Raw genomic sequence first — 15,356 nt, forward strand, 5'->3', positions numbered from 1 at the left:
TTTGTGAAGCCCTCTCTGCCCGTGTGTTCGATATGAAACATGCTGCGATGAATGATGCTGGTTGCTCTCCTTTGTCGCCTCCTGTGTGTCAAGCCCATAATTACGATTAATTGTTGCAGCCCTACATGGCACACTGCTGTAATTGTGCAGGTGGGAGCTTGACAGTAAGATAAAGTGAAAGTAACTTGAGCTATTAAAAGGAATGGCACCAAGGTGGTGTTTGAGGAGTGTAGCGCTCTTATTTGGTGGTATTGTTTCCTCAATAAAATGTGTTTGCTGACTTTGTGACCGCAACAATAAAGCTGTGACACCAGTCTGAGAACGACCCATAGCTAGAGAAGTTCCACGTTCTACACTCAAACACCTCCATGTTATTGCTTTGCCTGGAGTGTTCCACTGTATGGTTTTAAATGTATCTATTTCCATGTATACAGGAAGGTAGCGCCACCAGGTCATCGTCTGCGGAGAGGTGGCAAAAAATTAATTCATGTTTTTAGTGGGGATGGGCAATATATCCTTCCAATATCTGCATTGCATATAACTACCAATATTGAAAAATTGACAACATTTGGGGCCAAACACTTTTTTTGGACGTTCCCTGGTCGGTCTATGCCCATGTGGTATTCAGTTTGTACTCAGGCATCAGATTAGTCTTTTTGAACAGACAATGACTGAAAATGAAAATAGAAAATCAATTGGGCTTACAGTTTGTTCTATTCTATTATATACCAGAAAAATACATTGTTATTTGTGAAATTTACTCTAACTTTAATTTATAACTATAAATGTTTTTGTGGGCCTTGCTATAGATCTTAGTATCTAAATATTGGTGTAGGCAACTATTAGTTATTGACTACAGCACCAAGGCGGATATTGGCACAAAAACCCATATTGGATCACTCCTAGTTTTTAGATTTTAGCAGTAATAAATGTGAGCTAGATTTGTTTTGTGGTTCCAATCTGTTCTCAACGGTGGCACCTGAAATATTTGTAATAACTTTATAAATTTGAGGATATTTATGAAAAATGGGAGCAAAAACGAAAGTATTGCGTTTATCTGCCCTCCACTCCTCACATTCTTTCTCTGTCATCATTAGAGGTTTTTTAGTGCCTCCACAGTCTGTGTTTATGCGTCTCTAGGCATTTACTGTCCAAATGACCTGCAATCTCTGTCTACTTTCCTTGTAGTTGTATCACAATATTTATATCTTGTATTGCCTTGAAATCAAATGATGATATACTATGGCCTCGTACTAGTTTGGAGAAATATTTTTTCTGTGTTCTTAAATTAGGAAAAGTGTAAACATTATCATTATTTTTTATTTTTTTAATCCCCTTCATATTGCCCAGCCCTACACCACAGACATGCAAAACCTTTCCAGCTCTTCCACATTAAGAGCTGAGCAAAGTTGCTAATAGGTAGCGTGCATGCAGTGTCTCCATCAGAGGAGAAACAAAGAGGAAAAGTGCCACATAGATCAGTGTGAATGCTACTAACTGGCCTGTCACACGGTGCACTCATCTCTCTGACGTGAATGGAGGGATGAGTCACCGCTCGGTGTGTGTGTGTGGGGGTGTGGGGGTGTGGGGGGGGGGTGTGTGTGTGTGTGGGGGGGGGGTGTGTGTGTGTGTGTGGGGGTGTGTGTGTGTGTGTGGGTGTGTGTGTGTGTGTGTGGGGGTGTGTGTGGGGGTGTGTGTGTGGGGGTGTGTGTGGGTGGGTGGGTGGGTGGGTGTGGGTGCATGGGGCTGGCTGCTGGGCTCTGTTCTTTACCAGGGAGTGTACTGTGCTTAATACTTTCCCCTTTAACCTCACAATGTACATAGACAGACACAACTATGCCACTGGTTTTTCATGTATTTTTTAGACCTTCGTCACAGTGGTTTTTCTGTCATTTATTTTTAGCAGCTGGATGTGAGTAATTGCCATATGACACTTTTAATAGGAACAGACACTTAAAAAGCTGTAAAATTGTCACTATACCAAAATTGCAACTATTTCAATTCTACTTTGGATCCCATTACAATAAAATTATCTAGTTTTATTGAACATAAGATAAGATAATCCTTTAATATCCTCACAAGGGGAAATTTTGTTGTTATACTTTGAGCAAGTAGGGCAAGACGGTAACATACCATCTTTCTATTGTAAGAGTTTATGCAGTTGGCTGTCGGACTGAATTTAGCTCATAAACTTCATGTTTAAAATGTAGTCAAGTCCCCCGCGTGTAGCTGCTGTAAATTATAGCTATTGTTTGAGGACACACTTTAATAACACAGACCACTCCCTGTCGCTCTTTATTTTCAGTCCCATTCAGGCCAGGTCTGCTTGGTAATGTGATAACTGTAACCTAAGGTGGTGTATGTGGAGAGTTCAGAGCATGTGAAAAACTCATGGCAGCATTGTTGGTATCCAATAAAATCCAGTGTCCTCCAGTGAGTAAACCCATTCTTTAATGCTGTCAGCAGCAGTGGGCAGTGCAATCTTCAGATCTGAGCTGAATTTAATCAGGACCACCTTGGCTGGAGAATTTAGTTTTAGTTTCATTGGTTCTCAAACTTTTCACACCAAGTACCACCAAACAAAATATTTGGCCAATATACCACCAGCTCTAAATCCTTTCTAAACGGGACTATTCCATGACCAAACTATGGTTAAACCAAGCTTTTAGATAGAGGGCCGTATTTCCGTATTTTGGACGGGGTATTTTAAAATGTGGACGGGCATTTTCGAGTGCAGGGACGGACGGTACCCGTGTGCTCGTTTGCGGCGCACGGCATAACGTCAGGCGGTGCGCGCGTTAAAAGCGCCGCTTTATTTAGTAAAAGCGCATGGTTCTCATGATTATATTGTTTCCTGAATAATCACGATTGTTGATCAACCTAATAGTATTGAAATCCTAATCCACAGTTCTGAAAGAAAGATTCTCACTGTTGTTTGGTCACAGTCTCAATAATTGTGAATAATCGTTAAATTATGTTTTTTCTCACAATAGTCGTAACATTAAAATGTGATATTTGGACATCCCTAACTGTGGAATAAATTGGCTGTAAATTTTACAAGCATGTGAATTGCAGAGGAACCCACGTACCAAATTGCACAGTTTGACAACCACAGGTTTAGTTATTGGAGATGCCAATCAATACTAAAAGGAATTTTATCTTTTTAAGTGAGTTAAAAAGATAAAATTCCTATACAATTCCTGGTCTCAAAAAGCAATGCTGCGTCTTCATAACACAAGGTCAGTATTTTTTATGAGAACACGCCTTCAAAATGTTTGTTTGTGAGGCCTTTACACTGAGACTCAGTAAATCTGTCTGGTATCAGAGACATGCCATGTCAGGTCACCTGATAACCCTGACGGAGGACGACTCTCACTATTGAGACTGCAGTTGATTGCCTTGTCACATACCGTTTTGTCTGTGCTCCATGGCTGATCCTAAAAGCATTCTTTAGTTTAGCTTTTTGCCTTTAGAGTTAACCTTGTATTCTGACAAAGTGCATGTTTTGTGTACTATAGGTTTTTGCTCTGTTTGAGAGTGATGGTTATTAAATGTCAGAGCAATCAAAAACTTGTCTCTTGTCATAACTGCCATACACATTTAATATATTTCCTAAGGGTGCCCCTGAGGTGCAGTCTGGTATTATTAAGGAGCCTCCAGGCCCATCATGTTGACGTGCATTGGTCTTATCTTGCGTGTAGCAAACCCACTTGGTCGCATTGTAAAACTAATGTTAGAGATGTGTTTTTTTCTTGTTCTGTATTAGTTCTCAGTCTGAATTAGAATAGTTTGATATAGTAGGCTTATAGCCATTAAAGCATGGAACGTCTGGAACATGATCCTTGCTCAGTATCAGTCAATATGTTTACATGCATGCCAGGAAAACCGGAGAATTGGCCTTGTCCAATTTAAACAAAATGCATGTAAACCCGGAATTACGATTTGAGGTGTTGTGGTTCGAATCTCAAAGATCCCAATAACGCATGTGGAGAAGTGTGTGTGGTAGAAGTGTTCCTGCTGCATGTAACAGTGCAGTCCCGTCACACTAGAAGCAGGAAAGGAGAGGCATTCATCTGCACCAGGTAAGAACAGACCGCAAAAGATGACACATATTTGGACATTTGTAGTCGTTTTAGGTCTGCAGAGATAACTATAATCCCTCTCCCACAGACTAGCATGTGTTTATCTGCTGCGTTAAAGCTACTAAATCTGAGTGTAGACAGCATGGTTCGTGCTGTTGTCACTAGTAGAGAAAGCAGAATGTGCTAGGAAGGCTATTGTTCAATGAATAGTTCATGTTAAGTAATAATTTATTGCTTTAAAGCTGCATTACTTGATTTTCAAACATGAAAGGGAGGCGCTTTAGTTTTTTCTTACAACAAAGTGAAGCAGGAGCACTGGCTAACCTCCATCAATCCACATTTAGTATTTGGGTTTTCACTCCCGGGTTTGTGATTGATAAAATATTAGCTAGATGCTAACGTACTGTTTTACAATATACTACTCTAATTAATAAAATGTTGTTTTCCCTCTCCATAAAGTCAGGTACTGCAACATTGATCCAGCCAGTATGACAAATGGCAAACAGAACTAAAACCGATAACACATTGATGAGAAAGTTCAAGTTTAATCATCATCAATCAAATTATTGTCTAAAAATATTATTTGATAAGAAACGACTTGTCTTACTAGATCTGCCTTTCATTCAGAGCACTTTACCTCCAGCAGAAGACCTTTGTTGCCATGGAAATGACAAATGTAACCAATATGAAGGGGAGAGAGAGGGAATGTCACAATTCATGTTTCAATCATGTGTTACAGTACATAGTGGGGGCTAAACATGCTCTATCCAGTGATACTAAATATTGACATAACACAAATTACAGCACCTGATGAAATCCATCATAATTCCTTGATGACTCATGTAATTGGACAACAAAACTGCAACAGCTCAGCCACATGTGCACATTTAAACTGCACGTCTCCTCATTTCAAGGATGTATTTATATCCACCAATATGAGCTCCCTGATGGACACATCCTCAACGGCAGCGCCTTCACCAGTGACTCAATCCCTTTCCTGCGTTTAGCATCAGGGGAGGATGGAGCGCATGGATGAGCATTTCAATTGTTGACGCACTTTTCCAGGACTGTTTTTTACTGGTATTATTTTATCATCTAGACTTGGACCTGTCATTTGATCAGATTCTCTGCGACATGACTCGCATCTTTTCTGAAAGCTGATTTTAAGAGTAGAGATGGTCCGATAGGGTACCTGATATTTGTCTTACTGTTGTGGCCGAGGCCATTATTAAGGCCATGTGTTTCTGTTATTTATTTAGGTTATGGTAATGTTCATTAATAAATAAATGTTTTATAGCAAAATAGATTATCTGGGGTATAACATTATTTGTTGCATTTTGTAAACACAACCATATTGAGCCCTATTCAGGCTGAGAAATAGATTTTCAAAGTTAGGGGCCTGGGGGGGGGGGGGGGGGCCCCAAGCAATTTCAGGGGCCCACAAGCGCGCGTCATAAGAACAAGATAAATGTGTTGTTTTAAACCTGGTTATTAGCATGTAAAACAATTTAAAGTACTTTTATCTGTTATTTGATATGAAGAGCACAAATACTGAATCATATAAACCAGAGATCATGATCTTTAAATCTGTTTAATTCAATATAATAATGTTTCTTATATACAAAATAAATACTGTTTACAGCATTTGACACAAGTAGATCTTGTGGAATATATGAAATCACGTCCTACAAAATAAACTACTAACATATATACATTGCCCCGAAAATTAGATCGGGCATTTCCGAGGACACGTGAACGCAACACGAACGCAGCGGCCAATCAGATGCCCGCTTTCATCGATATTACATCACGGAGACCGCTCGGCCAATAAGAAGCGAGAAGACGTGCAAAGTGGGCATGTCTGTCAAAACAAAACTTAAGCGATGAAAATGCCCCAAATATGGCCAAATTACTAGTTAAAGCTTGATTTTTTTCTAGGAGAGGCACGGCAGGCCCCCTCCTATTTCAAACCGCTGGCCCGCCGGAGAGTCAACTGCTTGCGGGCCCCGGGCCCCCGTCTATTTCGCAGCCTGCTATTGCTCCTCTATTTCCATTTGAACTCACTAATCTGTTCAGAAAACCAAATCTGCAGCCCTGAGGACAATATGGAAATGATGCACTGGCACACTGGGAAGTGCAGAAAAAAATATTGGTACCATATCGGAACAATACCTTATTATTAGCACATAATAATGTACACGAAAGTTACACTTTTTTGAGGACTGAATTGGCATGAACATTTCTACACTTTCAACATTTCAGACACAAAATTGGATTTTGAATCCTTTTGCCCCCAGCTGCAGAGTTAAGTGCAAGTAACATGTCTAAAATAAAATTATTTCCTGAAGTAAATGTCATGTCTTCAGAAAATGAATTGAAATACATTTCAGTCATTATTAGCACCTTTTATTATTGTTAGCCATCTTCAGGCCAACATATCTGAACTACTTTTATGCTTCTGCCATCCAGGATTTCTTATTGTAGAAAGTGAATGTGTGATTTCCACTTTGCATATTGTAATTATGTCCATTAGTTGATGAGCACGTCAGGCCTTATGGAAGAGAAGGGTTTGTCTGTGTCCAATCACAGCCAGGCAAAGGTGTTAGGTTTCGCTCACCAAAGCACCACCTAGCACCATGGTAACACATGGTACTAATACTAATCTACGTCTTGTAATCTTGTTTAAATCTGGAATCTATCAAAGCAACAACCACTGTCCAGTTACATGCCAGTATAATAAAATTTGAACCTTTCAATGTAAAACAATGCTATATTCTACATAAGATCAAATATTACTTTTGAAATAGTTATTTGTACGTTCCAGGCCTCTAACCTTGCTTGGTGGCATTTCTGACCCTCTGCCAGTTCCTCCGCCGGGCATGCTGCACCAACCATCCCCTTGACTATTTGTGGAATGGAGACAATTTATTAACTCTAATTAATAATCAAGGCTGCCTCGTTTTCACAGGCTTCTGGGTGATCATGGTGCTTCAGAGAGCGCATTCAAAGCTCTTGAATAATAACCACTGAGACGGCTCAGCACTCGCTCTGAATATGTCCATGTGTTCAAAGATATATTCGGTATACTTTACATTTACGCACAAGAAGTCTCCTCAAACTGCTGTTACTGCTGTTTTTGTTCATTTAATGGCCCTGTTTGCTATGGCACAATATCTTGATCTTTGGCTTATTGCTGAATAGATACGTAACATATCCATATCTCATGGGAGCGATATCACAGTATCAACATCACAGAACAACATTTATTTTGAATATGTAGGAAAACTTGCAACATTGTTGAAATAGTAATTTTTCTTAAAAAACAAAACAATGTTTTTGACAGGCCTGGTTTTAATTTGTCACATTTGATGTTGACTGCACCATTATTAAAAACACAAAGATGATCTATAGTTTTAGAGTTGTGTGCTAGAGAAGAGAAACACTGACACTTAACTTAATGTACTTAACTGTACTCAAAGATTTGGATTTGTATGAGGAGCTTATGATAAATCCATACCCAGAGCACACTAGTGATAAAGTTGGTCTGAGCCCTGGCAAAATAATAACAATGAATTACTTTATGTATTTTTGCCTTTACAGGCCAGGCAATAAGTCATTTTTCTAATAGCTTTACAAACTCTCCACATCTATCTAAGCGTCTCCTTGACTTGTTGGTCCAGCCTGATTGCTGGTCCTCCCTCTCCGCTGTAACTTGTGGCCCCCTGTGTTCCTGCACGCTGTGACAGTTGATCCTGTCAGCCTGCCCCCGGAGCCTCCGCGGTGAAGATTGCTTCTGTGATGTTGAGCGGAGATGAAGGTGTTACCAAAGCCTGGCTGACTCTCCTGTTTACACTGCCTGAACGGCCCGCTTGTTTGCTGCTATTCTGGGCTCAGTGGTAGCCTGACGTTTTTTGGAAGAGAACTGATGTTGTTTTTACCCATGGCAGTCTTTCCTGTGGAAAGCTGGCACTCCACGGCCACGTCAGCACAACCAATGCTTTGGTTGACTCAGGGGGAGGGGAGGGGGGACGTGGCCTTTTCTATCTGATCTGTCAGCACTCGTGCGTCAGTCTGATGTAAAAGAGTAGGTGGTCCCCCTCCCCATTCTTCTTTCCGTCTCCCTCAAATATGAGCAGGTATCAGGCCGCACGCTTCTTTCCTCTCTGTTCTATCCAAAGCCTTTTATTTCTAATTGGACTACAATTTGGATATGTAATGTGATTCATCAGATGGGCTATTACTCAGCCGGCAGCGCCTGTGACTCGAGTTGTCTAAATCAGTGCTCACACAGGTGTTAGCTGAGCTCCATGCAGCATAAACATCAGTTATTAAGCAGAGAGACAAAAAGCACACTCTCTGAACGCCCACTCAAATGATACTATAATCTGAAATCAATAAGGATTGAACCGTTGTGACCAGTGTGGGTTTAGTTAGGCTGATCTTCCCCAGCCTCCGCACTTACACTTCAAATACAACCTGTGTTCTGGGGGACTTTGGGTGGGGATATGACAAACTATCAGCCACTGAAATGGACTTCATAGATAAGATAACCTTTATTTGTCCCACAATGGGGGGACAAATACATTTTATACATTTTTTTCTGCTTACTACATAGTATAGTTGGTGTAATCCCTCATTCGTCCAAGAGTGGTCCATTGTAGAAAAAGATTCAGTTGTAGTAATTCAGGACCCCAGAGCGCCGTGCATCTTCATCTTAAAGCCACTAACTTACTCGGTCTACTCCGAGTAGGATAAATATCTGAGTTCCCGGTCTTGATTCACAGATTGAGAATGACCCTCGGATGGGTGTTTGAAACGTTCCTTTTTTTCCTTAAAAACAGATTCCAGATGACTACAACTCAATCTTTTTCTACAATGGACCACTCCTGGACGAATGAGGCATTACACCGAACCGACATGCTTACTACATGTTGATTTGCCTTAATATTTTCTTTACATAGATTAGTAGATTAGTAGAGGAAAGATGGCATCAATACTGCAAAATAGTTATTTTTGAATGTGTTAGTTAAAGTAAGAAATAATAATATGAAGCACCATTTAGTTTCCCATAGAATTATGCGTATTGCAGATTATAAAATAAATACAAATTTGTCATAGTAATATAATTAATTCATGTCTGTCATGATAATTCTGCCATTGATACGCACAGCCTTACAAGGCTTTTATTAGCTGTGCGAGTCGACATCTTGAACATGTGTACTGCAGATTTGGTCTCTGTTTCACAGAGGCATCACTCTCTCAGTGCAGGAGCTTTTTATAGCTTCAGCCGCCGATGTATCAACATGCTGCTGTGCTGGCCCCCTTTTCGACACCTGAGGGGGCGGAGCTTGTGTGCCAGTGTATCTATTTGCTCCGCCTCTGTTTGCATGGCTCCTTGGACTGCTTACGCAAGCCGTGACACTGATTAAAAGGCCTATCTTGACGGCAATGGTCGTAAGTTCTTCTATGGTTCTTGGCACAAATACTGTAGAGTTTGTCTTGGTTTTGTAACAGGAGAAATATGTGAACCTGAAAAGTTGGTGCAGCCCCTCTCTTGCCCTCTCTCTTTCTCAGCTTTCTGCTGAGCTGTCACTACTCCCAACTAAGTCACTACTCTGGTTCCACAACACAACCGCACAGGAAACTTTGTTCCTAAGCGCTTTTATTAAGTGTGGTGCATGCATTAAAAACGGCTTTTTGTTACACAATGGTGGGTGAAAAGAGCTTTTTCAAACTATGACTGTAAGATTACGATGCAGGGGAAGTCAGCTGGCAGTATACAAGTTTCACTGCAAAATATTTTTGCCTGTTTCAGCACTGACATAGATTGCATTTATCATTATGACACAGCTGTTCTGCTGTTTAAATAGAGGACTTCATACACATCCCCAGGTTAACACTAACTATTGCTGGTTTCTTTGGTAAGAGAAACACTTGTGTGCTCACTGGCTTTATTGTCTTGGCTCTTAGGGCTCTGAGAGTAAAGTTTTATTGACTATCTGCTGTTACATAAGCAGCTTTTATTATGAGCATAGATAGTGTTACTGGCAGCGAATGTCCAATATGGTTTTATGGCATTGTTTTGTGCTTATAATTTCATTGTGGTGCGGTGCATGCTAGCCCTCTCAATTTTCTCAATACTTAAAGGCCATTCTACCGCATGTGGAAAGCAGTGAATTTCTGTGGAAACCCCAACTTTTGAATTAATCCAAAGATACATTTGTCATCTCTAACTTTCATTCATTTTCATTCATTTTATTTATTTATACAGGGAAAAGCCAATGAGAAAAGTTCTCTTTTTCATGGGTACCCTGTTAAAACACAACACAAAATACACAAACAAACACAGGACACTAAAACAATTAAAACATTCCATAAAATTAACCAATACATAAAAACACATTTACACATACACTATGAGATGGATTATATAAAACAAGAGCACTGGCACTGTGGGTAGTCCTTGACCAGTTCTTCAAAACAAAAACATTAAAAGGCATACAATTATTTAATTTCAAATGGAGGGAGCAAAGTTGTTGAAATCCTTGTTTCCTGTCTGTGTTGATACGATGGGATTGTAAGCTAAAAATGTCCTGAGACCTCAACTTGACCTGAGGTGTAACAAACTTGATAAATAATCAGTCAAAATACAAACTAGAGCCTTATAAATAAACAAAAGGCAGTGCTGTTCTCTTCTTGCATCCAATGATTGCCATTCACCTTTAGAATATAATTGACAGTGGTGAGTTCTGTGTCCTTCTCCTGTAATGAACATTAGAGCTGAATGATAAACCAATTTCAGACGCTTTAACGCTGTTGCTGTAGATAATATATGGTATAATATCACCATAATCCAGCGCTGAGAAATATTTTGCTGGATTTTTATTTTCTACAATTTGGAGTAAAACTTGTTACCATCAAGCGTAAGAAAAGGTAACTTTTTTTTGTCACTAGAGTGTCTTTTGGAGAACAGCATACGGTTTGTTTAATTTGAATTAATTACCAATTTCAAATTAAATTACATTGAAATGAGTGTCATGTTGTGATCCACAGGTCCTGCTCAGGTTCCCATGATGTCTCCAAACGGTTCAGTGCCTCCAATCTATGTGCCTCCTGGATATGTTTCACAAGTAAGTTACTCTATTGTTGCTCTTTTTGGCAAATTTACAAATAACGTTTTTCCAAAGTATGCAGTAAATACCGGTACATGGAGGCAACATTTGATAGAAGTGCTCATCCCTATGTTGGCTTTGAAAACTCATATTATTATATGTTTGTGTAATCGTCCTCTGTTCCTTGTGTTTTGACAGATCATAGAAGAGAACGGGGTGCGGCGGGTCCTGGTCTTACCTCAGCAGCCAGAGTTTCACCCTGGAGCCCCCTCCCCACTGCACCATGCCCCGCCCCACGCCCACCTGCCTGCCTTCATCCCGCACCCCGCCATGATGCCCCCCCCTCCACACATGTACACAGGCATGGTCGGCGGCGTGGGGGACATGAGCTCCCAGTACATCTCCCAGTACAATCCATCTCACATCTACTCAGAGCAGGGTAAGCCGAAGTTCACCTTTGTTCCTGAATCCATGCTTATAATATCTGGTAGAGATATTAAAACTAAAAATGCGATGAATTCAGCAAAGCCTCAGTCTTAATTCTGTTAGATCTGAGTAATGCTTTTGACACTGTCTTTCATGGATCCTCTTACAGAGACAGGGTGGGCATCACTAACCTAAATTGGTTAAAGTCCTATCTAGAAGACAAGGGAGCATTTTGTTGAATGTGTTCATTGTATCTCTGACAACATGGCTTTGACCTGTGCCCCATGGGTCAACCCTGGGACCCTTTCTCTTCAACCTCTATACGCTAACGTTAGGTCTTTTAATACACAGCAATAATGTGTGCAACAATTATGCAGACTACACTAAGATCTATGTTTCACTGACGTCAGGTGAATATGGACCAGTGGATTCACTGCATTCAACAGATCAGAGTGTGGATGCAAAACAACTTTCTCCAGCTGAAGTCAGACAAGACTGAAATCATCGTCTTTGGCCCACAGAAACAAAGAGAAAGTGTTAGCGGTCAACTTCAGGGTCTCGCTCTAAAACCTACAAATAAAGTTAGAAAACTAGGGGTAATAATGAACTCAGACTTGAACTTTGACAGCCACATCAATGACACATATAAAAAACATTGCCATGATCTGAAGTATAGCGTCAAAACCAGACTTGGAGAGACTTATCCATGCGTTTATATCCAGGAGATTAGACTACTGTAACGGCCTGCTCACTGGCCTCTCCAAACGCTGACTGAAATAAATCCAGAACCCTGGCGGATATGGATTTTGGGATTCGATTTATTTTATATAAAATAGATAGTTTATTTGCAGTCGATTTATAAATCGTGTGTCAGGATCTATTAATTCTAAATTAGGTTAGGCTGAAAGTTTATCTTTAATATACACAGAATATATACCACTTTTTTTTTTACTCCTTTTGTTTTCTTCCAATATGCACAATAGATAAAGGCTACATGCATTACCCGAGGGAGCTAAGCATGTACTTGTTTAGCAACGGCGCAAAGGACACATATTTTTCTAATTACACTTTTTTGAGCTTTTAACCATGTTATAACATTGATGTATCATTAAAAAACATATCTGGAGTTGCGTTTCCCTTCATTCACATTAGTTTGATGAATCCTGATTAGAAAGGGCTCTCCCCTCTGAGCGTTAAAAAGACTAAATTCTGAATTTTCCTGATGTGTGATGTTTTCTCGATGTGTGACGTCACTCGCTAGACTAATTCTAAGCATTTCTGCCGTCAAATCAGCATCATTACAACTGTGTTGCTAGCTACGTCAGAAAGTCAGGAGGCTAATTTGCAATGTTTATTTTAAATGTGTGTAATTCCCAGGGAATATGGTGTTAAAACTCAGTTATTGCCGTGGTATACTGTAGAGGTACAAGTATTTTAGTTTAAAAAAAAAAAAAAATTAGTTCTAAAACATGTTATGCCAATCTAAAGGTACTCAAGAGAACGTTTAAAGGCCATTAACTAGAGGTGCTCCAATCAAATGGATTTTTCCATCTTTTTGGTGCCAAATTAATTAAATTCTTTATTTTGCAATTGTTTTTTTCTAATCCAGTCTCTGCAGATTCCCACACACAACACGGCCGGCCGCCTTTTGTCCACCGAGACGACAGAACCAGTAAAACGTACGAGCGTCTTCAGAAGAAACTCAAAGACCGTCAGGGAGGTGGAGGGCCAGTGAAGGACAGCCCTCCGCCCTCGCCCCAGAAGAGCTGCAGCAGCCCGTCCATGCTGGACATCCACAACGGAGTTGGCGGGAAACCAGTGGAACCGGAGCAGGGGCAGGCCAGCCACACAGAGGCTACCATGGAGGCACAGATAAGCCCAGGCAAAAATGGAGATTCAGAAGGTACGCACATTAATGGGAAACATGTAGTCTTATTAAAATTAAGTTGTAGCTGTGCAATCAATCAAATGTATTCTGGATTCAGTCCTTTCTCATAGATATGGATGTAACGGTAATTGTGGTAGGAGTAAATCATTTCGGTAAAGCACATACAGTTTAGTTAACGTCATACCGTTAAAATAGTTTGTTTTTTTTTGCGTGGGGGTACAAATGTTCACATGTGTCTCACATTTCCACAGGGACTCTAATCAGATAGATCAATAGATTTATGATAGATCAGGGTTAATTTGTTAAAGGGCCAGGTAGTATATTCTATAAATGCTGTAATTTAAGGGTATTTTTTTAACCTCAATCACAAATTGGTAAAAAAAAACAACTATGTACTGTACAACCAAAATTATTAAAATGTCTCCCAAAACCAAATTATTGTTTTACCATACCGTTACCCCCCTAGTCAATTATATGATATGGCTGTATATCTCTCTCTGTAAAAAGAACAGTATGTCAGTAAAAGTGGTTGGGAGCAGAGGATTTGGCTATTTTTGTGTTAAATGATAAATTCAATACAATATAAATTCAAACAACTTGTTTATGTTCAGGAAAATCATATTGAAAATATGTTTTTTTGTTACTCCACAGAGCTTGATGAAGAGGCGAAGGCACTGTTGGCTCTTCTAAGTACCATCAGTAAACCAATGGTGAGTGTTTCGGTTTGCTCTCATTTATTGTTCTTTCCACTTGGTCTGGCCATTGCCTTGATTACAATTGACAACTGTTGCATAGTTCAGACTAGCAAGTACTGATTTTGTGTATGGATTTTTCACATTCCTAAGACTAACATTTGTGTTTAGGTGTCTGACATTCAGGCCAGAGGAACAGTGGTGAGCTGGAGTGCACCCACGAAAGCAGATGGTGAGAACGGTAACATGGACGAGGGGCCGAGTCTCCCCGAAGCCCTCAGTTATGAAGTCTCCATCTCCTTCAGTGGGAAGGACGGGAAGTACAAGACGGTGTACTGGTGAGCGCAGCCATCACAAGCTATGGTGCTTGCTTGCCTGTGGCTTTAGTTGTCCCTATTTTGGATTCATTGCCAAATCATTCAATCACACACACATCGCATCGCAGCTCTGTGTTCACCTCTCACAAGCCCATGGACCTTTGCGTGCGTCTGGCTACGGCAGGGCTTTTCCGTCAACCCGTAATGTGCTGTTTAAAGACTACTACTACTATTAATGCCCCAGTCTGACAGAGTTTCTGTTGTTTAATCCACATTCAAGTGTAGATTCTTGGCCCAAGCCCGTCAAAATCCGCACAGTTCAGGTTCAGCGTGCACGGCTGCCCTGTCGGTGCACTTGTGCATGTCCCTCCACTGCCACATTACGCATTCTGTGCATGGAGCTGTCCCAGCATGCAGAGCGCTGTCATTGACGCAATGTGCTTTTCTCCCGACTTGAGACGATATTAACACCCAAGTTAATAAAGTTAACTGCGCGATGGAAGGGTAAAAGGCGCATGAATGAAAATGTGTGGTGCCTGCATGGGCTTTTAAGGAGAGGAGCGAGGAGAAGGCGCAAATGGTCCGAAAGAGGAACAATGCTTGACAACAGCAGGTACAACACTAAAGCGAAGTGAATGATTTGATCCAGATTAGGTTCGGATTGTATCGCCACATGTGCATGAGCCTGAGCTGGTTTGGGCTGGGTGTTTTGTAATAATGTTACTATTACTTTGCTCTGTGCTTATTATTGTATAAGATGCAGTCTATAAGTGTAATTTAGATCCGGCCTATTTTCTTAAAAACTCAAATACATTTTTGGTCAAAACTTTAATGTACTA

At 40.4% G+C, this 15,356-nt stretch overlaps 1 protein-coding gene across 3 annotated transcripts in view; it reads left to right on the forward strand.

The window, feature by feature from the left end:
• Nucleotides 1-15,356, forward strand: part of fndc3a (fibronectin type III domain containing 3A) — a 72,628-nt gene that overhangs the window by 30,034 nt on the left and 27,238 nt on the right. For all 3 annotated transcript variants that reach the window (XM_072460613.1, XM_072460631.1, XM_072460623.1), the window contains 5 exons: nt 11,136-11,212; nt 11,393-11,633; nt 13,230-13,523; nt 14,160-14,218; nt 14,372-14,538. In XM_072460613.1, the coding sequence (XP_072316714.1) occupies nt 11,136-11,212; nt 11,393-11,633; nt 13,230-13,523; nt 14,160-14,218; nt 14,372-14,538 (838 nt within the window). The remainder of the gene's footprint in view (nt 1-11,135; nt 11,213-11,392; nt 11,634-13,229; nt 13,524-14,159; nt 14,219-14,371; nt 14,539-15,356) is intronic.

This window comes from Eucyclogobius newberryi, unplaced genomic scaffold (genome assembly GCF_026437365.1).
Source record: "Eucyclogobius newberryi isolate DKJ021-1_F unplaced genomic scaffold, fEucNew1.0.hap1 SCAF_10, whole genome shotgun sequence".
In the NCBI taxonomy this organism is placed as follows: Eukaryota; Metazoa; Chordata; class Actinopteri; order Gobiiformes; family Gobiidae; genus Eucyclogobius; species Eucyclogobius newberryi.